The sequence below is a fragment of the Acomys russatus genome, chromosome 4 (assembly GCF_903995435.1).
Source record: "Acomys russatus chromosome 4, mAcoRus1.1, whole genome shotgun sequence".
Classification (NCBI taxonomy): Eukaryota; Metazoa; Chordata; class Mammalia; order Rodentia; family Muridae; genus Acomys; species Acomys russatus.
The window spans coordinates 54372788-54400114 of record NC_067140.1 but is presented as its reverse complement, the minus strand read 5'-3'; the positions used below and the strand labels follow the sequence as shown (position 1 = coordinate 54400114).

General features: G+C 42.8%; 1 protein-coding gene across 1 annotated transcript in view; it reads left to right on the top strand.

The window, feature by feature from the left end:
• Positions 1–27327, top strand: part of Fsip1 (fibrous sheath interacting protein 1) — a 108735-nt gene that overhangs the window by 26448 nt on the left and 54960 nt on the right. The window contains exon 9 of the mRNA XM_051144369.1: positions 3455–3592. Coding sequence (XP_051000326.1) covers positions 3455–3592 — 138 coding nt within the window. The remainder of the gene's footprint in view (positions 1–3454; positions 3593–27327) is intronic.

The following is a 27327-nucleotide window of genomic DNA, read 5'->3' as shown; positions in this document are numbered from 1 at the left end:
CTTCTCCTGGCCCTAAGCAGTTTGCTGGCTGTGCCTGTCCTTATGTTAATCTTGTGCCTGGTGCGCTTAACTACTGAAAACATTTAAAAGCAGCATTTGCCCTCTCCTCTGTGGAAACAAAGCATGTGGCCACCTTTAAAACAAAGAATGTTTGATTTCTGCTGCTGCTGTAATATTAACATTGTCATGTGCTTGTAGTTTTCTCATGTGCTTTGAATTCCCATTTTATGGAAGCCAGAGAACCAATCGGAACAGTTTTTGTTGATAAAATCTGTGGATTAGCTGTGCTTATCTGTGCTTATTTATCTCTTGACTTGCCAGTGAGCCAGTCAGTTCTTTCTCCATATTGGAAATCACACTGTAAAGTTGAGCGATGGTATGTAACTTTGTTTTTCTCATTTGTAGATAGATTAGAGTCCAGCTTTCTGCAGAAATATCTATGACATGAGAGTTATGTAACATTCTCTTTCTTAAATCCTCAGCAACTGGATTCAATAATAAATGCTTTTCTTTTTGGCTCTTGTAAAGACATAGAGTTTATTCATCTCTCATGCAATCAGTCTTACTAAATCTAGAATTCCACTTCATGGTTAGAGGTTTTTTTTTTTTTTTTCGTTAAAGGAGAGTTTTCAGAAGTTGCTCTCACTGACAAGAGATATTCCTTTGTTCTCAAACCAACTAACTTAATTGAATATAATGCCCGCAACTTGATTTATTATCCTGTGCTTGGAATATTAATTCTATCACACACAGTTTGGTAAAACCAAACACAACAAACAAAACAAAACAAAACGCCACTCTTACTGTTTGAAGAGGTTTGCACTTATAGTCATCTCCTTTCTTGCCAGGGTTACACCACTGCTGACAGCAGCAATGAAGTTAGCGTGTTTCTTTCTCAACACTAGCTGCGATTTAGGAGCAGTAGGCCTCTCTTTGATGTGTAATCCTGAAAAATATATATAGCCCAGTCCATTCCACCTGGCTTTAATGCGCAGGTTCAGAGCAGGAATCCAGTTACCACTCAGGCTTTGCTGGTTACAAGGAGCACCCGAGTTTTCACTAAAGAACAAATATGAACTCACTTCAGCAGTCCTTGCTGCTGGAGCCAGGCTGTCAGAATTCTCATTTAGATCTGGGAAATAGATCTTGCCCCCATATTTACACGTTGTTTTGAATTTTATGTTTGTTTTCCCGTGATGCCTCCAATGCCAGGAAGTTTTCTTTCATTTCATGGCCACCTTCCGAGGTGATAGAAACAGTCTGTTTGAAAGATTTTCCTCACTGCATTTGGGCAGCTGATCCATGTGGGACAAGAAATAGGAGTGATTTCTAGACATACAGGCCTAGACATGCTGAGTGGGCTGACTTTACCCATGCCCGTATGTATCCTTAATGCATGCCTTCTTTGACTATCAAATAACTTAGTGAGCTCTGAGTAAGAGCCTTTATATTTGGCTTATGAAAAATGAGTTTTCTCAGCTTCAAAGGCCTCTGTTGGCTCAGCCAACATGATAGATATTTTTAAAGGATAAATCCAGAATCTCTTGGCAATCAATTAGTCAGAATGACAAATATCAATTTACCTCAGGGTAATCTTACCTTGTGATGCCATTAGGCACTCCAAGTACATCTCAGAGAACCTTGGCTGAATTCTCCGTAAAATCCTTGACTGTCTCAGGGCCACGGAAATAATCCATTGTTTGGAGAATCTGCTGAATTAATTCTCAAATATGATGAAGACAGTCTGGCTATTGTTTGCTGTCAAAAAAGAACCCCCCAGCACCAGGCTTTTGTTGAATCTGCAGTGTGGTCACTTGACAGCAGCCGCAGTTAATTTTTGTCTAATTGCTTCCTCTTGACCTGCGTTCATTACATGGTATTCTGCAGACACTTGACCGATTACGCTGTCCGAGAGCATGTGTAAGGAGAGGTCTCACATACCCTCCCCCTGGGAGTGCAGAGGATGCAGAGCAGGTGGTAGAAGTTATTACCTGGGAAGAGGGTGTGGCATCCTAATTGTACGCCTCACTGTTCTCCCATGCCATCTGTTCTAATACTTTCTATCTGGGCTACCGTCCTCCATCCTTAATCCCAAAATACTGGTAAGGTTGTTCATTGGGCCATTTCCTTTATGTGGACCTTCAGGGTTCCTCCCCTGGGCCCATGTGACTCTTTTCTATCTCATGTCGATTCTCTTCCTTCCTCCTCCTCCGGTTCTGTCTGCTTCTTCTTCCCAAGATCCTCTCTGTCCCCAAAACCTTTGTCATGCTTACTTTCCTCCAGCCCTGCCCAGGCATCGGCTTTATTTGTCAAACATGGAGGTTAAACGGCAATACTTGGGTGCATGACAGTCTGCAGTAAGAATCTCAGGGGGCAAGCAATTAACAAAATACAAAGCACTAGGCCATACTCTACAACCTAGAAATGCTATTACTCTTGAGCAACTACGCTCCTGCCAAGAACAGTGTGATTGGGAGCCACGAAGCTGTCACAAAGCACTTCCTGTATATAGTGCTTCCTGCATTCCAAAGCTATGCCTGGCTTGTTGGGTGTGGAGACTTGCCGCCTGATGACTTCTGGCCAGGTCTCCCTTTCATTTCAAGTTGATAAGGCTGGAGCTCATAGAGGCTTACTTACTTCAGTAATGCCGTCTTAGGAGCCAAGTAGAACCAACATGCAATTTTGATGCTGCCAAATCCAGTTTCTTCCTGTTATTATACACCTGTCTCTAGTAACAAGGACAGAGAGTTCTAAAATGTGTACGTAACACAGCAGCCATGGTTACCTGCACAATCTCATACAGCCAAGTTTCCAGCGTAGATGGCAGAAGAACTCATGAGGCCCACTCCTAACTGACGGTCACTGCCGATTGATAGCTGCCGGGGCGGAGCTGTCACCGCTGGGAGATTGCTCATGCTTCAGTGGATGCCCACTCCAGTCAGGGCACATCTAGGCGGTGCTAAATAGAGTTAGTGGGCATGAAGTTGGGAGATGGGCATGTATTTTTTGGGGGGCGGGGAGACCCACAGGGAGTTGGAGGGGTGAATGGGGAGTGGTTATGCTCGTATTTTATTGTATATGTGTATGAAATTTGCAAAGAATTTGAGAACTTCAAGACAGAAGTGAAAAACAAAATGTACGTGATAAACCTGAGGCCCAGAGAGACTTCAGTTTGTCTGCTGAGCAGAGAGTGGGGCTCAGGCTTCTGCATGGCCGTGGTTCCTTTTGACTGTACCGTCCCACTTTTCAGATGACATCAGACACTGAGTTTATCTTTTGATTTGCTTTATGTGTATTTGGACTTTTAATTATTCAAATAGGAAAACTGAAAATAATTATAAACGTGGCTAAAGGGAAGGGATAACGTTTGAGCGACGCAGTCGACCTTTGCGTCTCAGTCACATTGGAGGGTCTGTGACCAGCCTCTGAGTGAACTCCTTTATTTTTAAATTAGGAGCCTCTTCCCGATGAAGAAAAAAATACAGAAGCAACTCCAGGAGAAAAGATACTCCGGGACAACAAAGAGCAACGGGATCGGCAGTGTCGGCTGAGAGCCATCGATGGAAAGCTGAGGGCGATCAGTGAGCAGCAGGTGCAGTCCCTCTGGTCCAAAGCCTGATCATCGCCATTCAGCGCACTAAGACAAAACGTGCAGCTAGCTTGTTTTTATGTGTTGAATTGGGCATGAGAACTTGCCAGAGTTCAAATAAGAGCTAATAGTGATTCATAGGATTTAAGATATTATGATATGGTAATTTACATAATATAACCTGGAAAATGCTATCTGAACTCAGATAATGACCCATAAACTTAATGGTCTGCGTCTAACAGCAACACACGATTTCTTGTTGTGGAAAATTTTTAGTTTTCAAAAAAGGCCACTTTTATGAATTAACTTTAATGTTTAAATATTTATACCCTTTTGTTTACAATACATTGTTAAGTTTAATACAGTATAAATTTAAAGCTTTTTGCTTATTCTTTTTGCTTTTAATTTAAAGCTGTATCATTATTGATGACAGGTTCTTATTTTTTTATTTTGAGTTAGAGTCTGGCCTTGAACTTTGTGTTTAGGGAAAGAAGGGATTATTTCAGTTTATAGTTTGAGGGACTATGGTAGGGACAATGATGTGGTCATGAGAGTGGCTTTAGCCACTAACTGTGGCAGCAGGAGCCAGAGGCAGGTGGTCACACTGCACCTGAAGTCAGGAAACAGAGCAAATGGACAGCCTCTGAAGGATGGCTTCCGGGAAGGATGGCTTCTGGGAACGATGGCTTCCGGGAACTGCTTATTCTGCAGTATTCCCTTATTCTTGAGCCTCTAATGGAGTATCCTTTCAAGATCACGGTGGCTTAAGCCTCATGACCTGGGTTTGATACCTAGAAATCACAGCTATATAGAACTATAGAAAGCAGCCTCCATGGGCAATCGATCTCTCTGTCATTTGCCATACAAATGACAATCTCAGGGACATCTCACTTTTGCCTTTTTCTCCCTCAGAAAGTTGATTGCTATTGTTTTTGTGTTCTACAAGCCTCTCTTCCCATCTAGTCTCTGCCCTCCCATCCCCCTATATTACTTCCTATCGTCCTGTTATGTAAGTGTCTCTTGTAGGCACCGTGGTTATGATCCAAATTGCTTGGGCTTCATTAAATCTTCAACTTTGTGGTGTTAGTGCACTGTGAGCACTTTTCCCAGGGAGAGATGGGAACAATGTCCACCCATTGTCCCCAGTGTCCTGGTGACAAACTAAAGTTCAACTCCACCAAAGTTTGCCCTGAGGAACCAATGAGTTTGTTAGACTTAAAGAACATGGCAGTGTGTGTGTGTGTGTGTGTATGTTGAGCAGGAGTGTGTGTGAGCTTAAAGCTGATCCACTAGAAGGTCTACATCCCTATGGATGGTGACTTCCTTTGACTGTGTGGATGGAGCCCCTTCTCAGGCTTCCCCAGCCTAGATACTCTAGGTCACATGAGGTTAGGGCAGCACTCTGCCTGGGAGGAGTCATTGGCTACTCAGTGAGGGTCCAGAGATCTGCTTCATCCTTCCTTCAGTGAGGGATGTGGAGTCAGCAAGCTCAGTTGTGGTGATCTTTTGCAAGCAGACACATCTAGTCTTACGCGATGTGTGCAGTAGTTCTTCTTCGAGCATAGTGCTGTGCGATGTGATATGACACTTCTGTGAGCTTGTTTTTACGCTGAGGAGGAGGTTGTGGTTCTGACGGTGAAATGGAAGCTGGGGAGTCTTTGTGGAGGATCCACAATGTCCTTCCTCTGACTCGGGATCAATGAAAGGAAGGGTAGACTCAGAAAAGCAGGCTTGGAAATGAAGAGTGAGAAAGGTTACTATGCACACCAGAGACCAGAGGGAAAGAGAGAGAGGACCGACTGGGCCCAGTGAGCACAAGAGTGCCATGGTGAGCAGTGGCCCATCTGAAGCCCACGAGCAAGGTTTGGAGGTCCGACAGCTCTCCAAATGTAGAGACAATGTGCACTGAGTTGAGACAGGGTGAGGGGCAGGGTCAAAGGGGCAAGGGAGTTGCTATCTATGATTTCATAACTAGAAGAAAAGTGAATGCGATATGTGCACTCCAGATCTCAGCTTGGATCCCATTGCCCTTCTTTGTCCCATTTTCAGAACTTATTCCATAGAACAGCACACAGCATACAACTGTCACGTGTAGGATGTAGATTCTACATCTTGAAAAGATCATGTATGGACATATAAGGAAAATCATGCTGTTGCGTGAATCAGTGATTGTCATGATCTGTTTGTCTTGAGAAGTCATGGGAAAATCCTGGCCTTATGTGTGTCACATGTTAGTAGTGTTGGCAATAGTGGGGACATGGGTGATGGAGAGGTGAAGAAAAGAAAGTCACCTTTTATGACATGCTTAAGAGATAAGCATATTGGGATAACAGGTGAACTTGATATTTATGTTCTGTATCTCCCCCAGTTTAAAAGATACACAGGTTTTACACTTGTAAAAAGCATTAATGCTTATAAATATGCTTATAAATATTGATGCTTATAAATATTACTATTTATTGTCTCCTGCCTGATCAGTGATCTTTCAACATTTGGAGACAGTTACTACAATGAATGAGAGTTAGTCTTATTGGTAATCAGATTCACATCCACACACTGTTAGTCACTGTCTGCACCTCTTAGACCAGCGAAACTATCAGCCCTGTGACCTGACTGTGTGTGAGTGGGCGTGGCATGGACTGAGGAGAGTAATATTTGAACATATTGGTAGCTTTTTAAAGACTTTTTTCCCTCAGAAAACAACAACAGTGACTTTAACATTATTTATATTTTTGCCCATATAATCTTACTTTTAGAAATTCACGAAGGAATAATATCCAAGGAAAAGCAAGCCAATAACTAGGAAACAACATAAATGCTCTCTAGTTAAGGAATGCTAAGGCAATTTACACACCGTGAGGCCAGCTCGGACTAACGGCAGGACAGTGAAAGTGATGAATCATGGACCTCATCATTAGAGGATTTGGTGGAAGTGTGTGATAGAAGACATAAGAATCAAGGCTGATGGGAGCTCTTACCAGCTGTATATGATGCACATGTGTGTACATGTTAGGATAGTAAGTATATGAGTAGCTTAATTAGTTTTCTGCTTCCCATTGGCGTTCTCTTTTCTCTTAAAGGAGAAGGAATTATAATTGAGGACATTACATCACTTAGAGATATTGTAGTCCATTGATGTATTGATGGACTTCTTGATCGTTTAAGAAGTAACACACTTTATGTTTTATCTAATCTTTCTAAGATATCAAGTGTCCCATTTTGATATTAAGGATTTTCTTTAAGAAAAAGAACATCTTTAAGTTCTAGACTGAGGTAAAAATGCCTTTAAAGAAGTAGTGCGATAATTCCATCTTGCACCACTTTTTTTTTTTCTTCTTCTTTTAGTTTTTTGAGACAGGGTTTCTCTGTGTAGCCTTCGCTGTCCTGGACTCATTTTGTAGACCAGGTGGGCCTCGAACTCACAGTGATCCACCTGCCTCTGCTTCCCGAGAGAGAGGATTAAAGGCGTGTGCCACCACCACTGCCTGACTACACCGCTTTCAATTTTAGATTTTGGATTTTCAAAAGAATCAGCCGTCTGACTTTACCTCAGCAAGCTCGTACACAATGGACAGTGGTTTGTTAGCATTGTTGGGGCAGGCTCTTCACAGTTCCAGTCATTCCGAAAGCATCCACTACACTTTTCAGGTCTTTATTGTCTCCTCCGAGCCTTTCATTATTCTCATCTTTTGTTGTTGCTGCTACATCTTTGCACATTCCTTCCTGATTCTGTTTCCTGGAAACCACAGTTCAGCCTTGTTTGGCGAACTGTGTTATTATTGCATCAGGCTGGTTAGCTCTCCAAGCCCCGTTGCTGAGCATCAAGCATAAGAATGTGGGCCACAAAGGGCTATGAATCCTTGTGTTCTTATTCCTAGTTTGATACCCATTTATCATGCAAGCTGCTGGAGGAATAGATGGAGCCTAACCAAAGACCAGGGCACTGTGATACCTGCAGTTGTTAATCCCTGGAAAATTAGTTGTAAAGTGCAGAACTTAATTGTCTCATGGGCTAATTCTGTAGACTAGAAACCACAGTGCTGAACAGAGAAATGGTTTTTTCTTTTTCTTTTTCTTTTTTTTTTTATTGTTAAAACAACTTTATTCAGAGGCTTGTGGAAGGGTTGGAAAAGTCCACGCTGTATGCTGTCCTCCTCAGGGCAGATCTTAGAGGTCTACCCATTGCTAAGTGTGAGAAATGATTTTTCAAAAGCTCACAAATAGTTAACCATAGATTTAGGCCAAGCCTCAGTTCTTCTGGTACCTTAGTCGGTAAATTTCTAAATAAATACAACCAACAATTACTTCTGTGTGGGATTTGTGACCACCTCATGTGGCCTGTGCCTGGCTTTTTTCTCCTGGTTCTGGGAACTGAGCTGAGCGTCCTGCTTTTCCAGCAAGTGCTTCTCCAGCTGAGCTCTCTCCTTAGTCCACGTGCAGATGGCTTTTACTAGAGTATGCTCAGCAGTTCCCAGTCTCTTGGTATGGCTAATTTATGAATTAAATGCATACATGTATGTATAGGAGAAAACATAGTAGAGATAGGGTTTGGTACTAACTAGGGTTTTATGCATCCAATGTCTGTGTTTTTCTTATGTAACATAAAGATAGTTCTAGTCCAGAGAAAGGATTGACTGAGGCAGTGACCCATGGTGAGAGTTGTCAGGGGTCTACTTGCTACTGGTGGCTAAGAAACTTTTCCCAGAGTAAAAATACAGGTACTTTCTGCTTTATTAAGGACAATTTACTGAGCTGACTTAAGTCTGGCACAGTTCCTCTGTGGACCAGTGGCTGGCAGTTCGAGGGCTGGTGCTGACGAGGAGACTGCACTTGCAAGGTCTCTGAGTTCAGTCCTTTCTTTGTGTTGATACCAAGGCTGTGGCTTTGAGCACCCAAACCTCTGAGTCTCAGTACCAGGACATGACATTCCTCTCTGTTTTCTGTGAAGCCTTGTGTCTCCTGGACCTAGACTCTCCTAGATATACTCCTGACACAGCTAGGTTCTGCCTTGGTGCTTAGTTTATTCATTATATGCCAGGGGATTATATGGAGGTTCACTTCCTGACATACTAGACCTAGATATGATCTGTGTGTATTAAATTCCTGTTCCCGGTATCTTTGGTTACATGATATGATACATTGGTCTCCAGCACTGTATTTTTGATACTGTTATTTTGGGAGAAGATTTAGTACATGAAAAATAACATCCTTAAAATTCTATCTGAAATTTTTATTTAAAAAGTTTGTTCCAGGCTGGCAAGATGGCTCGATTGGTCAGAGTGTCTGCTGCCAGGCCTGGTGACCTGAGTTCAATTTTTGGGATCCATAAGATGGAAGGAGAGAACTTACTTCTGTGGGTTGTCCTACGACCTCCACATGTGGACCATGGCACGTGAGCATCCATACACATACACACAAACACAAAAGTCATACAAGTGAAAAAAGTTCAATTTTTGTTATTATTTATTTTTGGGTTGGTTTTCTTTTTAAAAATGTAAAAATTTTATTCAGTCATTTTATAGCCTGATTTCAGCCCCCTTACCCCTTCTCTCAGTCCCACCCTCATATCCCCCTCCCCTCATCTTCCTCCTTCCTTTTTCTCAGAGAAGGGGGCCACTAAGGGGCACCAACCCACCTTGGTACCTCAAGTCACAGCAGGGCGCATCCTTAACCACTGAGGCCAGACACCACAGCCCAGCTAGGGTAAAGGGATCCAAAGGCAGGCAACAGTGTAAAAAGCAGCTCCTACTTCCATTGTTAGGGGACCCACATGATGGCCAAGCTGGACATCTGTTACATATATGTAGGGGGCCTAGGTCCAGCCCATGTGTGCTCTGGTTGTTGGTTCAGTCTCTGTGAACCTCCTTGGGCCCAGGTTAGTTTCCTCTGTGGGTCTTTTTGTGATGTCCTTGACCCCTCTGGCTCCATCAGTCCTTCCTCTTACATAAGCCATAAAGTACAGAATAGCCATGCTACAATCTACAGACCCAAAGAAGCCAAGGAGGGTCCAAGGGAGGATCCCTAATTTTCACTCAAAGAGGAAATAAAATAGACATCTGAAATAGATGGAGGGAGGAAGTAGTGTGGAAAAGGGGGTGGGGAAGATAACAGGGGTGGAGATCAGGGGTGGGGAGAGTGGGAGGGGGGGAAGGGAGGGGAGGGCCTGGAGAGAGAATAGGTAGGGGAGCATCTCTGGAATAGGGGAGGCCCCTGGGAATTTATGGGTTCACTGTAGCTGAGATTCCTAACAGTGAGGGATATGGAAGTTGAAGCTGACACCTCCTGTAGCTAGGCAGGACTTCTAGTGCAGGGAGGGGACACCAAGCAACCCATAACACCTTCTACCCAAATTTGTCCTAAAATAAATGTAAGGCTAAAGATGGAACAGAGATTGAGGGAATGGCAAACCAATGGCTAGCCCTACTTGCGACACACCCCACAGGAGTGAGCCAACCTCTGAAACTATTAAAGACACTCTGCTCTGCTTGGAGACAGGGGCTTAGCATAACTGTCTTCTGAGAGGCTTCATCCAACAGCTGATGGAAACAGATGCAGAGATTCACAGCCAAACAGTAGGCTGAGCTCAGGAACTCTTGTCAATTTTTATTTTTGATTAATGTTGTATATTAATCTCAATGTATATTTGCCTTGGCTTTAAAAATATGATAACTTAAAAAAATACAATAATAGTAAAGCAAGATGTATATCTGTAGGACAGACCTCTCATAGAAATGTAAATGCCAGTGCTAACTAAGTTGGGAGTTTGGCTAAGGTGAGATTAGAGCAGCCCAGGTGAGCTAGGATAGACCAGGCTCATGAAGGGATGCGAATGTCAGGTTTTTATGGGCATCACAGAAGATTGGAAAAAGAAGGAATATCCTGAAAGTATTGCCTGGAATTATGAATTAGATAAGGTTTCATGTTTATAGGCAAACATGACCTTGCAGCCAGGTTCTGTGCCAACCTCTGAGTAAGACAGTTCTGGTTTTACTTACATGACAGACTAGATGTCTGGAGAAACTAAAAATGACCCAAACAAGCAGCATAAGATGTAATTTTTAAAGGATAATTAAGAACAATTCACTCTTTTTATTGAGACATAATCAGAAACTTTTATAGGGTAGAGTATGACAATTTGATACAGAGCTTCATCAAATCAAGGTCATGAACACCCCCAGCCTCACGGATGTCAATAATGTCTACATATTGGGGACTTTGGTTTCTTCTAATTACTTTGAAATAGACCATAAATTATCATACTAATTACCCTACATGCTATCACAGTGAGTTTCTCCCATGTTTTGAAACCCTCTTGTCTAACTTCCTTCTGGTTGCTTTCCTCCACCCTTCTCCATCTCTGGTGACCACCATTTCACCTCAGTTTTTCCAGACCAACAGTTTGGTTTCCACAAGTGAGTGGGAGCTATGTTTTTCTTTCTGTGCCTTATTTCCCTTAACAGAGTAGAGACTCCAGGTCGGTACACACTATATTCTCCTGTTCCACTTATTCACTGATGGACAGCTTGGTGGATTCTTGACCTGGCTGTTGTGAATGGTGCAGCAGTGAACACAGGGGTGGTCTGGAGGGCTGCAGGCACCTTTTTGGTATAATGACTTCATCGCTTTGGGGCATATGCTTTTTGGTTGGATGGCTGGAGCATATTTGTATTTTTAAAGTTGTTTCCTCACTGTTTTCTAGTTTTTCTTCCAACAATAATTAATAGAAGAGTTGGTTTTGCTTTGTAGCTGCACCAACATTTATATTTCAGAGGTTTTGACAATAGCCATTCTTACTGGACAAAGGGTACTAGAGTTTTGGTAAGCATTTACCTGGTGGCTAGCGATCGGCCAGAGCACTTTTTTCACTGGGGGCCATTTATATGTCTTCTTCTGATGAAAGCCCATTCAGACATTAACATTAGCCCTGTATACCCTGGATATGAACCCCTTGCTGGATGGACACTTTGCACACATTGTCTCCCATTCTGAAGCTGAGTCCTAACTGTCCGCAGGATGTGTGTAGGGGTGTCATGAAGTGAAGGCCATGGAGGGTAGAGGGCAAATCAGAACTTTCCTGCTGAGTTGATGCACCACATAGTAAAAGGTCGATGGAAGAACTAGGGAAAACCTGGGTCTAGAGAGGGAATCGGGGCATGGGTGGGGTGGGGTGGGGGGGGGCACATAGATCTCCACTTTGGTTGTGGGTGGATTGGGGTACAATAAAATCTCTCCTGAGAATTTCTAAGTAGAACTTTGGTTTTGAGTTTGCACCCACACTGCTCATAGTTCTGGTCTTAAGGGAAACTCCTGGCTTCTGGTTAAAGAAAAGGGAAATGCCCTGAAGTGTGAAGTTTAAGTCCCGACATTAACTAATTCTCACAAGCGAAGCTGAAGGAACACGGATCCACAACAAAGAATTACCCGCGTCTCCTCCCTGCTCATATCCAAGGTAATAATCTGCTGTGAGCAAGAGTTAACAGAAGAAAAAAACAAAAAACAAAAAACAAAACAAAACAAAAAAACACCGTGGAGTCACTTCCACACAGATCACAGAGTTCAGAACTTACTGTTTCAGAACATAACACTACTCTGTTGAATGTATTTAAAGAAATAAAAGGGCTCTGGGTGTGGGCAGAGAATATTTGAAATGGCGTCTAGTAGTGCTTACACAAACAAACGTATAACGAGAAAGGACGGTCTTGGCTCAGGCCTTGATCTTTTGCAGAGAGTCCTGGTGCTACAGCTGCCACCCTCCTGTTCCTGTGGTTTTTCTAAAGCCTGCGTTGTTTTTCTTGAGAGACCACCTTCAGTATTTTCAGACTAGTCAGAAAACCACAGTTCTGCAGCTTTCCAGAGCTGGTAGATCAGGTGTCCATAGAATATATATATATATATATATATTATTATGACTTGCTCAGGGTAATGCGTTCACTACTTAATACCTCAGCTTTCTGTTTACTCATCCTTCATTCCCCTCCCCTGAGCTCTACGTATGGCACACAGCAGAAATAATACAGCATGTAAAATCTATAGATTGTTGCTGTCAGTTATATCACATATTCAATCTATTAAGGATCTTTTTTTGTCCTTTAATGAATTGACAGACTGCATTATCACTGAGATATAATCCGGTACATGGTGTTCTTGGTTAACCCGCTGAAGTACATCTTGATTGTGTCCATATTTTGGCAGTTTTAAACCTGCTGTAAGTGTTTCTGTGCAGGTTTCTGTGTCAGCGTGTTTTCTGTTTACTTGGCTATGTATTTAAGAAGACGCTTGATAAATCTTATGGTGAGCACACATCAACTTTGTGTGAATTTGCTAAGCTGTCTCCTACAGTGGCTGAATCATTCCCACTGACAAGGTGTAAGCGTTCCTATTCCCCACCTTTGTCAATCTCTGCTATTGTTGTTGTTTAAAATTGTGGTGAGTCTAATAGATATAAAGTATTGTTGTTTTAATTTGCAGTTCCTAATGACAAGTGAGCTTGAGCCCCCCTTTCTATGTGTATTTAGCACGTGCATCTGTTCTTTAGTGAGCTGTAGTCAGAGATCCTTCCCATTTTCAAATCAGGATACTCATTTGCTTATTGGTGACTTATATTTTTAAATTTCAGATATAATTCTTTATGAAATATCAGTTTTAGATTCTCTCCCTCTTGTCTTTTACTTTTTAAGTTCATAACACATTTTTTATTGCTTTCAAGGATTATTTATGTTTTCTTGTTACAAATAAGATCGCTGTGAGTTCGAGGCCAGCAGACTACAAAGTGAGTCCAGGACAGTCAAGGCTACACAGAGAAACCCTGTCTCGAAAAACAAAAACAAAAAACAAACAAAAAATTTTCTAGGATATAATTTACAACATTATGAAATATCAGAGTTTAAAGAATGTTTTGAGTAATTTGTCATTGTTCTTTTCATAGGTCAAAAGTGATGGATATTGGCAATTTTGTGTGATTTAACCCAATAGAAACCAGAACTCCTGTCTATAGCTTTCTGCCTAAGCACTTGCCAGTTATGAGATAATTCTGGAAAAAACCTAAGCTCTCACTGGAATCATAAGCAGATTCAGATTTCATAGCACAGCCTCAGTTTCCAAAGAAAACTCTGGTTTTAACTGCTTTGCTCACAAACCATGGGGCTGGCTGTTATCCTAAGAATTCTTCCTGCTCAAAGCTGCATTTGAAATAGGAACTCGTCTGGTGATGGCACAAATATCCCAACCCTGAGTTTTGGTTTGGAACATCTCTCCATCATCTCTAAATGCATAAACATTTCTGTCTTCCTGAATTCAGCTGCTGAGTTTGCATAGGGACTCTTGGGCTGCAAAGGGCACTAGAAATGCTTTGTATAGCCTTTTTCCTGCCCAAAGCAAAACGTAGCCCTTCAGGTATTTGTCAGCACTTCCAAATGAAAACAATGAGCTGTTACTATATTTTACTCACAATTCATGACTTTTTATATATTACTTTTACTTGTTCTACAATAGAAAAAAGTTCAGAGTTTATTATATGCAATCAGACTTCTGTATATTTACTATGTATGAACCTCAAAATGGAAAGTGAGGTATGGACTTAAAATTTTGATCTTGTGGAAAAGGATGGGACTAGTCACCAAGTATGAAAGTGTAAAGGATAAAAGAAAACAGCAAGATACATGGCAAACAAAGTGCTTAATTTGTCCTGAATAGAGAATATCGAATGGAGAACAGTCATAGTGGAGAGGCCTGGGAAGGCTTTGTGGAAACTGAAACATGCACTGCACCCTGAGGACCAAGCAGGGTTTCATTTGGCTCGAACAAGAGCAGGAGTAAGAAAAACTATCCTGTTGGGGAGGGCCAATTGTGGAAAACTTGGCCTGCGTCAGGGAACACAAGATCATATGAAGTTTGCACATTTTTCCAGCAACACAGAGATTCATGATATTTTAGAAACCCGAATTTTGCTGGAGCGAGGCTATGAATAGGCTTGTTTGGGCACGAGCCACCTAGGATGTTTTCCTAGCTGAGACCGTGTCGTCTGCAGCCAGGCTGCGTGCTCATTCCCCACCTGCCATGGTTGGGCCGCTGTGCCTGTGAGGTCCGGAAAGCTACATTTCAGTGTCTTTTAAAATAAAAGGCCTCTGGGTAGTGATCAGAAAGAAGGCAAACACAGTGGTCTGTGTTGCAACAGCATGTCAGATCAGTTGAAGTAGATGGTTTGGGACAAAATTCTCATATTTGGGTTATGCATTTGTCCAGCTGGGTGGAAGTAAATAATGAGAAACACAGCTGTATTAGTACAACAGAGCCACACTGACCAGCACACTGAATGGCCAGTGACAAAGTCACATAAGATATGATTTGAAAATTTTGATAAGATATGAGCACCGCCCCCCATGCATACACACAATTAAAAATAATAAAAATAAACTTTAAAAATATAGACAATGGGCAATTTTGAGCTGGGTGTGGTGACACATGCTTTTAATCCCAGAACTTGGGAGGCAGAGGCAGGTGGATCTCTGTAGTTCGAGGCCCGCCTGGTCTACAAAGTGAGTCCAGGTCAGCCAAGGCTACACAGAGAAGCCCTGTCTCACCCCGCCCCCCCCATGTCGACAATGGGCAATTTAATGCTATGTTTTACTGTATGACCATTGAGGGATTCCACTCTTGATTTGTTTCCCATGATGGTCAATGTTTTTGTTGTTATAAATCATGATAGAATAAGCACATATTTGTGCTCATTTTTTAGGATATATTATTATTACAGTTATTGATGCTAGAGATCAGCCCCATGACTATGCTGACTTACATCCAGCCTTTAGTTTTTGACCCAGGGTCTCAGTATGTAGCTCTTCCGGCCTCAGCCTCCCTAGAGCTGGAGTTACACCTTGAGCTGCCATGCCTGGCAGGCTGTATTCTGAAGTGGAGTTGCTTTGAGTAGCTGTGTAAAGGGTTTGGAAATGTGGTACCAAATTGGCCTCCAGAGAGTGGGTTTGGTCTGCCCTCTCAGGGAACTGTATCCATGCCTGCAGTGGGACCTTTGTATTTTTGCCAGTCTGATGGTTTCAGGATGATATCATGCCTTAATTTACATTTTTGGATTCTAGAGGATTTGAATGTGTTTTCAAATATTGGTTACTAGTTTGTATCTTGGAACATTTCTTTATCGAGGTATTCTTTCAAAAAGCTGTCTTTCTATGTGTAGAGCACATACTTGCTGTCATACATGTTCCACATTTAGCCTTTAACAAATGTTAATCTTGTTTCTTATTCTCTGCTGTTCCAGTTTTGCTAGGTGTTACTTTCTACCTTATTTCTAATGAAATCATTGTGACAAATGTATTTGTCGACTGCAGCTTGCTTTGCATTTTTTGAAACGATCCATCAAAAACATTCTTTCCTTTCATGTATGAGCCCTGCACCACCTCTGGACTGTGTTTTCAGTAATGTTCCCTTCTCTCCTGCACCACCTCTGGACTGTGTTTTCAGTAACATCCCCCTTCCCCCCTGTACCACCTCTGGACTGTGTTTTCAGTAACGTCCCCCTTCCCTCCAAACCTCCAGCTACTTCTGTTCTTGCTAAAGTCCTTGGCATTAGTTTTGAAGACTGCAGCTAATCTCTTCTTTGCTGCATGTTTTAGAATCTAAGGTTTAAATAAGCAATGACAAGTAGAAACAGAAAACTCTTTTGTTGAATGAGCTTTTAGTATTTAAATCTCATTGAGAAGCAGCAGTTGTACCATTTGTAATTTTGCTCATTTAATCTTTCTGTCTTATGGGCTCGTACAACCAACATGACCTAAGCTGAGACACCCTCTGAACACAGGGCTGTCCCATGTGGAAGGGCCATCCACTGTCCTGAAAACAGCATGGTCATATTAACCTTAACCATGAAAAACAATATAATCAAAGGCCAGTGAGATGCTTCCTTTTGGTGAGGCATTTTCTTTGTAAGCCTGATGACCTAAATTAAACCCCAGGAGCCCACAGTGGAAGGAGAGAACTGACTCCTAAAAGTTGTTCTTTGATTTTCACACATGTGCTGTGGCATGTGCATGCCTGCACATACCACAGTAATAATAATTAATAAAATTTAAAAGATAATAAAATTAAATCTGTGCCTCTAAGAATTTAAAAGTAAATAGGACACACAAGAGAAAAAAATGTAGTGTGTCTATAAACAGTAATGAAAGGGTTTGAAGGGTAAATTATGGAACAGTATGCAAGAAAGAAAACATTGCATGTAGATGTTGAGGTGTCCCACTGAGGGAAGTGGAGGTACACAGCAGGAGAGGAGCAGTTAGGCACCAGAGGACAGGTATCTGGTGCTTGGCAGACAAAGCAGACAGCTGGCAGAGGACATCAAGGCAGCAGCCAGCGGTCAGGTCGTCACTGCTCCTGGTCAGGATCCCACCCAGAGAGCCAGTGAGTGCTTTTGCAAATGGCATGGCTACCATGTGTACCTCTGGGAAGCCAGGTTAAAATACATGCCTGATCAGAACTTGGCACGCTGATGTGCTCAAACGCAGGAGCTTTATTATAGACTGAATTTGGATCACTTTGTTTCATAGTGTTTGAGGCTTTAGGCATTCATATAATGTCGTTAGACAAATCCTACAATTCCTTCAGTTTGACTTTTGCGTTGTTAACCACGCCAGGTTGAGGAGTGCCCAGTGATAATACCCAGTAAACGGAATGAGCGGGTTCATGGAGATGGCTGCTTGCTAAAATCCTGAGTCAGAGTGAAAAAAATACGCAATTTGTAAAGTATAACTGTTCTCTTTATTTTTTATAATACATCAGAGATCTCAAAGTGTGCATCCCTCTGGAATTTAACATTTTTTCCTTTGGCAAATAGCAATTATGTACCTCACACAATGTGAGACACAATGTGCAGTTCTGACATATGTGTAAGAACATTAAATCAAGCACAGCCAGCACCTGGCTCTGTGGTCCCTCTGCCCGTGGTAAGGATGTCTCAGATCTATTCTCTGTGTCTCCTGCAGTTGTGATGTGGTCTTCATGCCAACCTCACAGATAGACGGCACAGCCAACATTACTTCTGCTAGTGCAGATGACAATAGCAAGACCCCGAGGGACTCAGGGGACTTGCCCATCCGCTCATTTCTTGCCTTGTAGGAGAATGCCCTTAACAGTGCTATTTTATGCCTCCTTTAACGTCGATTGTTCGAGAGCCTCTCTCTGTGAAGCATGTTATTTTCTTTCAGGCTGCTTACCCCTGGTATTCAAGTATTTGAAAGGGGAATCGACCCTTTCCGAGAAGGGTAACAATCTGGCTCCAGCTTAAACAGGTGGTTAGGGTACTTAACTCTTACTCTGGCAGATGTTTTGGGAAAATCAGATGTAGGGCTAGGCCAACCACCACACACTCAGCTTGATTCTTCCCCACAGGCTTATTGTAGTACTTCAGTTCAAGGGGTAAAGTGGGCCGGAGCATCTTTCAGCGGGCCTGTGGTCATGGAGCGTGCCTCATGCATCAAAGGCATCTGCAAGCACACAAGCACAGCCCCAGTCACATCATCTTTCTGCTGTTTTTGTGCCTTGTATACTAGACTGTTTAGGAGCTACCAGACCATAAAATCCAGCCAGCAAGAAATCTGGAAGTCACACAGCCCAAAGGTTTATTAAGTGGCGTGAAGTGCTATTGTTTGTACATGTGCTAAATCACTGCTGTCAGCGCAGGACTGTTACAAAAAATTCCCGGCTAGTAATAACACGAATAGCACTTTATGGCTTCAAAAAGAGATAAAGGAAAGCTCTTAGTCAGCACTCTGAGGGCATCACAGCACAGGCCCTCTCTTTGGCCTTATGGGGACTTTACTTTTGGCAGATACTCTTGCTTCTGGCAGCAGACCTTAATTATCATATAAATTAAGCTGGGAGCTGAGGGGAGTCAAACAGCCTGACCCTAGCTGCTTAGACCCTGGTTTCAAGGGCTACAATGCCAAGCAGACAGAATGCATAATGCTTCTGGCCAGGGCTTTGGGAGGACAGGGCTCTGTCCCCTTCTTCCCTTTTGAGATCCGCTGCAGAAACCTTAAGTGGCTAAGCTGTGTCTGCTCACTGGGGCCATTCTCTCCTTCCTCTTCTTCCCAGCCTCTTCTCTGGGCTTGCCTCTTCAACAGCATCCCACAAATTAGCCGAATCTAGCTGCTGTCCTTCAGAGGCACAGATTCTTATACACTAAATTATAAGTGTCTTCACTTTAGTCAGTTGTAACTAGCCCTGAAATTGAGGGTTAGCACTTTCCTTTCCTAGGGTTTCGGGCCTTGCTATGTTGTGTGAGGGAATCAAGTCCTTCATTTAAACGACAAAGTTGGAGACTTTCTGTATTCTCTTTAACCAAAAGTGTAATCCAGAACTCAGTAGTGCCTGCTTTTCATTGGCAAAATGATGCTAAACACTTTGGTAGCTTGGGGATGTGAGTCGAGCAGCTCAGTTTGTAGGCATTTAATTGTGATACTTTTGAGTTGAGTAGCAATTTATGGTTGCTAAACATTTCCCATACAGACTATTTTGCTTGGAATTTAAATAGGCCCTGGTGTGGGTAACTTAGGGTTAATGTGAGGTGAGTACTTAAGACCACAGGGTTGGCAGCACAGCTGGTACCTAGACATAAATGTCATCTCCTGGGTGGGGAGGGACTCTTTTCTTTCAGTTCATTTTATTTATTGACTACAGGTTTTCCTTTCCCCATTTGCTCACATACTTCTCAAGCTCCTGGTCAAATTATCAGCCCTTATTAATATGCCTTATAATTTTTACTGGGTTTTATGGAAACTGATAATAATTTGTAGCACTTAATCCCTTGGGAACATTCTGTATAACTTGACAGTATAAAGCAGGATGTTTCCTCCACTCTGGCAAAGGAAGCTGTTCTACCTTAAAAGAAGTCCTCTTCCTGTGTCCTTCTTCTCCCCTCCCTCCTCCTCCACCTCTGTCTGTCTCTTTGATCCTTCCCTCCCTTTCTTTCTCTTCTCCCACTCCTTCCTCTGTCCCTCCCTTGTCCGTCTCTCTGTTCCTGCCCTCAAGGCTTTAAGCCTCTTGCAAGACTGGCAAGGACGATGGCCTGAGGAAGATCCCTTTGAGAACCAGCTGGTTAGTCCAAAAGGCGAGAATCTAATGAGCTGGGTTGGTTACTTTTCCATTGCTGTGATGAAACATGACCAAGGCAACTTGTAAAAGAAAGAGTTTATTTGGGCTTACAGTTCCAGAGGGATAAGTCCATGATGGCAGGTGGCAGGTGGAGCAGCAAAAACAGAGGAGAGCGTACGTCTCCAACTCAAACAGGAAGCAGAGAGGACTGGGAGCAGCACATGGCTTCTAACCCTCAGAACCTGCCTTTGGAGCAGTACTTCCTCCAGCAAGGCCACACCTCCTAAACTACCCAAATAGTGCCACTGCCTAGGGACCAAATATTTAAGTATGTGAGCTTATGGGAGCATTCTCAACCGAAGCTGGGTGCTGCTCCCACACTTGGGAGGCCAAGACAGGAAGATTGCTAAGAGTTTGAGGCCAACATAAGATCCACAGTGAGTTCTAGGCCAGCATCTGTGCTACAGGTCACAGACAAAGCAACAGTGACAAATAGCTACATAGATACTCGTTGCTGACTATATGGCAGAACACTGTATTTAGTAGTTATAGGAAGAATTAAAATGTGTTTTCTAAATTTTGTCTTTGTTCATTTATTCAATGTTAAAAGTGAGGTGCTTGCGTTGGTTCCTTGGCACAGCTCTAGGCAAAATGAAGTGCCATCAGGAGACGGAGCAGTGAAGTGATGCCACCTAGTGGTCACCTTGGAGTGTCTGGCCAGTGTTGCCTTTTGAAGCTGGGTGAGTTGCCAGCAGAACAGATGCTACCTGGAGAAGTAAGCCACAACAATGGTTAGCAAACTTTTGCCCTGGATGAGATAATATTTTCACCATCTCTTTATGGTCAGCAAAATTCTCTTTTTTCAAATTTATTTGAAATACATTTCCAATGTCCTCTTTCCCTAATATTTTAAACTAACTATAGTGATCAAAAATTTGGGTTAAACTTGAAAGTCATAGTTTAGTCATATTTTACCGTTTTATTGGAGTGTTTTTACATGCAATATTCAGAAGTACACAGAATAGCTGCAGGGTATACCAGATCCTAACCAAACGATGGCCAGTTACAGTGAGCTTACATCAAAGCTCGTTCTCGTAGAATCACCCTCTCCTTTGTAGAATGGTGTGGAAAGGAAAAGTCAATGAGAAACCTGTGGATTTTTAAAAAATGTGTTTTTACTTGAGTTGTGTTCCCCAGACACCAAGTACATCCAAGAGGCCACAGAGGTCACAACATTCATCGCTCTCTCATCCTTTCGTCACCTGTAATCTAAAACTGTGGCAAACTTGAATATGGGGACTATTCCAAGGGGGCATGTCGGATTGTCTACTAGTGACAAGAAGCCTTTGAAGGTTCCTCTCCATCCAGAGCAGAGGTCCCCACCCTGACCCCTGGGCATTTCTAGGAAAGGACTTTTGCTGACTGTCTTTGTTAGGGTTTCTATTGCTGTGACACTATGGCCACGGCAACTCTTATAAAGGAAAACATTTAATTGGGGCTGGCTTGCAGTTTAGAGGTTTAGTCCATTATCATCATGGTGGGATGGTGTGCATGCAGATGTAGGCAGACACGAAGCTGGAGAAACAGCCTAGAGTTCTGCATCCAGATCCTCAGGCAGCAGGAAAGGAGATGTGAGCCGCTGGGTCTGGCTTGAGCTCCTGAGACATCAAAGCCCACCCCCTGTGACATACCTCCTCCCACAAGGCCACACCTCTAATAAAGTCACTTCCTATGAGTCCTTGGGGGCCATTTTCATTCAAACCACCACACTGACATAGAAAAAAAATTTGGTGGTAGTTTGTGCATATACACTTGGGGAAATATTTCCATGAAAAGCCATAACGTGATACACACTAGCATTTTATTACACATAATTTTTTTCTTATGGGAATTCTCTGCAGGGGAATGAAACATTTATAGAGGCCTCAGCAGGTTTTTCCAGAACATGTTGACGAACTAAAGCTCTCTCTGTAAATGACTCTGAATTCGAAGACAGCCCTGATGATATGCCGTTATTAGATTTTATAGCTTCCCTAACCTACTGGGCAGTGACTGCTGAGAACAGCTAAGTCAAACCAAACCAAATCCATCAAACAAACCAAACCAAATCAAACCACCCAAACCACCGAAACCAAACCAAACCACCCAACCACCAAACAAAACACCAAACCAAACCACCCAACCAAAACAACCAACCAACCCACCACCCAACCAAACCCCCAAACAACCAAACCCAAACAAACCAACCAACACCCAAACAAACCAACCCACACCCCCAAACCAAACTACCAAACAACCCCCAAACCAAACCAAACAAAAAACAAAGCACAATGGCATCTGGGTTCTGACTGAACTTAGTCCTTGCTCAAGGCCAGCGTGGGCCCTTTACGGAGCTGATTGCTCTTTCATTCTGCTAGCACAATGAATAAAACCTCATACTGTTGAAGGCAAATGCTTGGGAAAGTGCCTGGTGGGTGTTCCACATGCATGAGGGGGGTCTTCATCCTTCTTATGGTATGGGGGGGTCATGGTTAAGAACACAGTGAAGATGACAGTGGAACACTATTGAGTGAGAAATGAAGGTGGCGGCTAGGAAGTTGATAGACAAATGCATGTAGGCTAAGATGATTTGGAAAAGAAGAAATAGGAAATACATCTAGATTTTGAGCATTCCAAAGTGAAAGTTAATTTTAAGCTAGGTTTTTTGTTTTTTGTTTTTTTCATTTCATTTAGTTAAGGGGAATAGTTTCATGCTGACTCCTGGTACTGTTTGAGTTTGTGCGCCATCCCTGATCTTCACTCAGTGAACTCAGTGACTGTTCGGGGTTTGTGTCTGTGTACATGTATGAGGTGACTGCCACACATTCAGGGTCTGTTCTCTAACCTTTTATTTTTTAAGATTTTATTTTATTATTTTTTATTTTTTAATTTAGATATGGGTTTCACTCTGTGACCCTGGCTGGCCTGGAACTTTCTGTGTAAATCAGGCTGATCGCAGACTTACAGCGATCCTCCTGCCTCTGCCCTCTGAGTGCCAGGATTAAAGGCAGATGCTACCATGCTTGGCTTTACTTTATTATTATTATTTTTTTCATTGCGTCTGAGTGTCTTTGTGTCTGTGACCGTGAGTGTAGGTGCATGTGGATGGCAGAAGAGACCATTAGAGTTTTTGGAGCTGGAGAAACAGGCAACTGTGAGCCACTGAAGTGATGCTGGGGACCAACTCACACTTTCTGTAAGAGCAGTGAGGGTGCCAGCTCGGCTTTCTGCAGACCCTCTGAGCAAAGCCACACTAGAGTTTCTCATTCCCAATTGGTGTTCAGAGCAAATGTGTGGGTTTTATATATATCAGTTGCTCGTTTGGGTTTTTTTCTCCAAGGTAAAATATGTAGGTGTCAGCGTTCAGCAGGCCACATTTCTTCTAACGAAAACAGTTGGAACAAAATGTGTTTTATAGGGATGTATAAATATCAGGCCATAACGATTTTAGTGTGCATGTGCAAAGATGTTTGCTAATATTTAAGACGTTAGGATCTGTAAAGAGAGTAAGTTGTGGAAAGTAAACGACAATAAATCACCCATATACAGGAAATGGTGGTTGAAATTCATCCGGCGATGATGTTGAGACCATTTTATTTCCGTTTCTACATCACTTGCATGTTTTGGGGCTTTCGGTAACTCAAACTTTGTCCTAAAAGTTATTAATTGGTACTTGAACGTTGAGCCTCAATGTTTCAATAATCCTGTTTGTGTTTGGAGAGGTGAGAGGTACCTTCCTCCTGGGCGCTCTCCTGAGGCAGTATCTCAGAGGCACTGATGCCCAGTCAGGGGCTTCCTTCTGCACCACTCATTTCCTGTCACCAGATTGATTTACTGAGCCCCTCCCCCCACCCCTCCCCCACCTCTCAGGACTCTTAGAAAAAACCTGAGCCTGAATCTGATGGCCACTCGACCTTAGCCAGCGTGTTTAGGGCTGTATATCGGGGTCCCTCCACTTTACTCCCCCAGTTGCTTTGTTTCTTTCAGCTGACCGCCCTCAGTGTCATACTCGGCTATTGTTGCAAGCTGCTTTAAATCCATGTTGGAATAATGTAGCTGGAAATGGAGCTTTAAAAATAAGATTTATTATACTTCTCCAGCAAGTTCACACTTTTTTTTTCATAACTTACAATTGCGTATGTACTCTTCAATGGCAAAATTCTAAGCCTGGAAATTTCTGACTCCTGTTATGACACACTTTAAGTCTATAGGGGCTGGAAAGACAACTCCACAGTTAACAGCATGCACTGATCCAGAGGAGCCATTTTTGGTTCCCAGCACCCACATCACGTGACTCACAACCATTTGTAACTTCAGTTCCAGGGAATCTGATGCCTTTCTCCAGCCTCAGAGTATACATACACACACACACACACACACACACACACACACACACACACACACACACTCACACATACACACTCACACACACACACTTCTAGGGGATCTGATGCCCTTTTCCAGCCTCAGAGGGTACACACACACAGACAGACACCTCTGTACACATAATTTTACAAAAAGAAATCTTCATGGCTTTCTCAAATGATAAAGGGACTACTAGATGACTATTAAAAATGCAAAGATCATAGAAGTGTGAAACACAGGAATAAAGGTCCTCCACAAGTCTTTCTTTTGAAAAAAAAATCACCCTAAAACAAAATCCCCAAATCCAAAAAACTGTTAATGATTTGGTGTTGTGTGGCAGGGCTTCAGGTTCATCACACTGAATTCCCCCCCCCCCACCCCCCGTCCCCCGCCTCCTCTCTCTCTCTCTCCCTCTCTGTGTGTGTGTTGAATGTTGTATTGTGTATGGGTATGTACATGTTTTTTTTGTGTGCATATGTGCATGAATGCTTGTGTGAAGGCCAAAGGTTGATACTGGATATCTTTTGCTATCGTTTTCCACCTTATTAATTAATTAATTGTTTCAGAGAAGATCTCTCATTGAATCTGAAGCTTGGCACTTGGCTAGACTGGCTGGTCAGTGACCCTCAGATTGCCCTTTCCCTGCCCTTTGATGCACGCTACCATGCCTTGTTTTCATGTGGTGCCGGAGATCTAAACATAGGTCCCCATGTTTTCCCTGCTCAGTCCCTCTGTGTCACTGTTCCCTGTAAATCTCAGCAGTGTAGCCTGGCACTTCCTGTGCCATGCTGTGATTATTTTCTTCATCAGTATCCAGAAGAAGGGAATGCTGGTCAATTCTCAGTGTGTTGGGTGTTGGTCTGGCGTTCTGTCTATTCAATGCTGAACTTTGGCCTTGAGATCTGGCTGCAGTCCAGAGGAGGGCATTGTCATGTACACTGATCAACTTTGCTCCCCAGTTATCTCTGATTGGTTAATAACAAAGGTGGACAACCTATAGCTGGGCAGAAGAGAGATAGGCGGAGCTTCCATTCCAGGTCTGATGGAGCAGAAGCAGCTCAGACAGAACCAATATGGGAAGTGACTTGGGACGTGTGTCTGGGAAGGAGCCAGAGTAGAATAGAGGATTAGTACAGAAGGGTATCTGGCCAGTTATAGAGCCTAAAGCATACGAATAGATCTTTAAGTCTCTGTCTCATTTAGTTGGGAGCTAAAGTGGGTGATTTAAAAAGCCCCCCAGAATATAAATTATCTTCTACATCAGTGTTCTTGCAATCCTTCTGCAGGAGGGGTCTGTTTGCTTTATACAACAGACCAGTGCAGCTTCAGGCCTGTAAAAGTGGGGCTCACAGCCCTTGTGGCATCTGTGTTGGATGGGCTGTTAGTCCCAGTCCTGAGCCTAAGTAATTATGTGACAAACTAGACAGTCTGTTTCCCTCCCATGTGTAGGATATATAGGAGATTAAGGGCTGACTGGAGTTGTAATTAACAAGGACTGGGTCTCTTTGCACTCTCATGTTGGTCTGTGTACCATGATATGATCCAAGAGGCTGCTGGAACTCTGACTAGTTATTTTTCAAGCCATGGATGAAATAATGACTGAGAAATTGCTAATGATATGCATATTCATATCCCACTTAGAAGCAAGGGATGCTGGGAAATGTATCTTTCAGCTAAGTGGCTCTATAGGCAACTAAAAACTTATATGATATCAGAAGAGAGCATCATTGGGAGCCAACTTGCATCACATCCCAGCCATGGTCATTGCTGAGGCACAGGAGATGCCTCTCCTAACAACTGGTTTCTGCTGTAGGCACTTAACAGATGCCTTGGAAAACTTGCTTACATTTTCATCTTAGCTGATTCCTTAGGACACTGATGCCCAATGGCTGTTCTTGAACCTTTACACAGGGGTCTGTCTTCTTTTATATTAAGATTACAGTCTTTAAAATACTTCAGGGTCTCCCTGAGGTCTAGAATTCAGGGCCTCATTCTTTCGGTTCCCTAGATCTCTTCATTTGGAGAGGTGCGCTTTATTCTTCAAAAGTAGCTGAGCACTCTGACGACTGGTTCACAAGTTATACCACCTCAGGTGACTTCCTTATGGTTTGCAGTCCTGTGACTGTAAATGCTCACAGAACTGTTGGAGACTCAGACCTGAAAAGGCTGAAGGCGTCTATCTTCTAGATGGTAGTAGCTTTGGCACCTTGTGCTATTTTGGAACAAGTGGGAAATTATATAGTGAGGAAAATGCTTGTGATGATGATGATGTTACTTGTGATGGCATAATTGGCTTTTTCTCCTTTCTCAGATGTTCCTTAGCAGTGGGCAGTCATTGGAACAGTGAGTGTGGGCATTCCCATGGGCATCTGCAGCATCCTGGCACATGGCAGGAGCCTCCTGTTTGATCAGTTGCCAGGTCTTCTTACATTTGGCCAAACCAAGTTACATTCTATTGTAAGTTAGAAACCACTGTTGTCTCTGTCTCTACTCTGTGCCCAGAGTCTGGGTGTTAATGGGGTACATGGCCTCTTTCCCATGTCACTTTCTAGAGTCAGAAGTCTTGTCCAGGCCTTGTTCAGATGAGTCTGATTTCTTTTTTCTTTGAGATTTTTTCATTCATTCACTCATTCATTCATTTATTCATTCATTCATTCATTCTTGGAGGACAGCTTGTTGAGAGTTGGTCCTCTCTCTACGTCTTGTGGGTCTTGGGGATCCAACTCAGGTGATTGGATCTTTTAGCCTCTGAGCCATGTCCCCAGGCCCTGTCTGACTTCTAAAGCTGGGCTAAAGGAGCCCAGGGCTTCTGGTGGCCTAATGTGCAGGCTTTGGGGACATGCTGACTACTACAGTAGTAACGCTAAACTATTCTTTTTCTGAAAACCTTAATGAAAGTCTAGCTGCCTTAATTACCAGAAGGAAAAGCTGGCTATTGGCCCTGCATAGCTTAGGGGACTTGGCTAAGAACGGACGTGTTATGTAGACAGATGAACATCTGAACACCCCCATGCTTGTGAATTCTCTTTTGAGATCTTTATGATTGAGATTTTTACTAGATTAAAAAAATACTATAAAATGAAACATGCCACATTAATCCACCTAAAATCCTGCGTCATGTTTCAAACATGTTCCAGCAGCTTCACGGTTGGGTGTGGTCAGAGTCCACAGGAAGGCAGACTCAGCCAGGTGATTTTGGATGCTCTCCTTCATCCATGGACTATTCCAGGGAG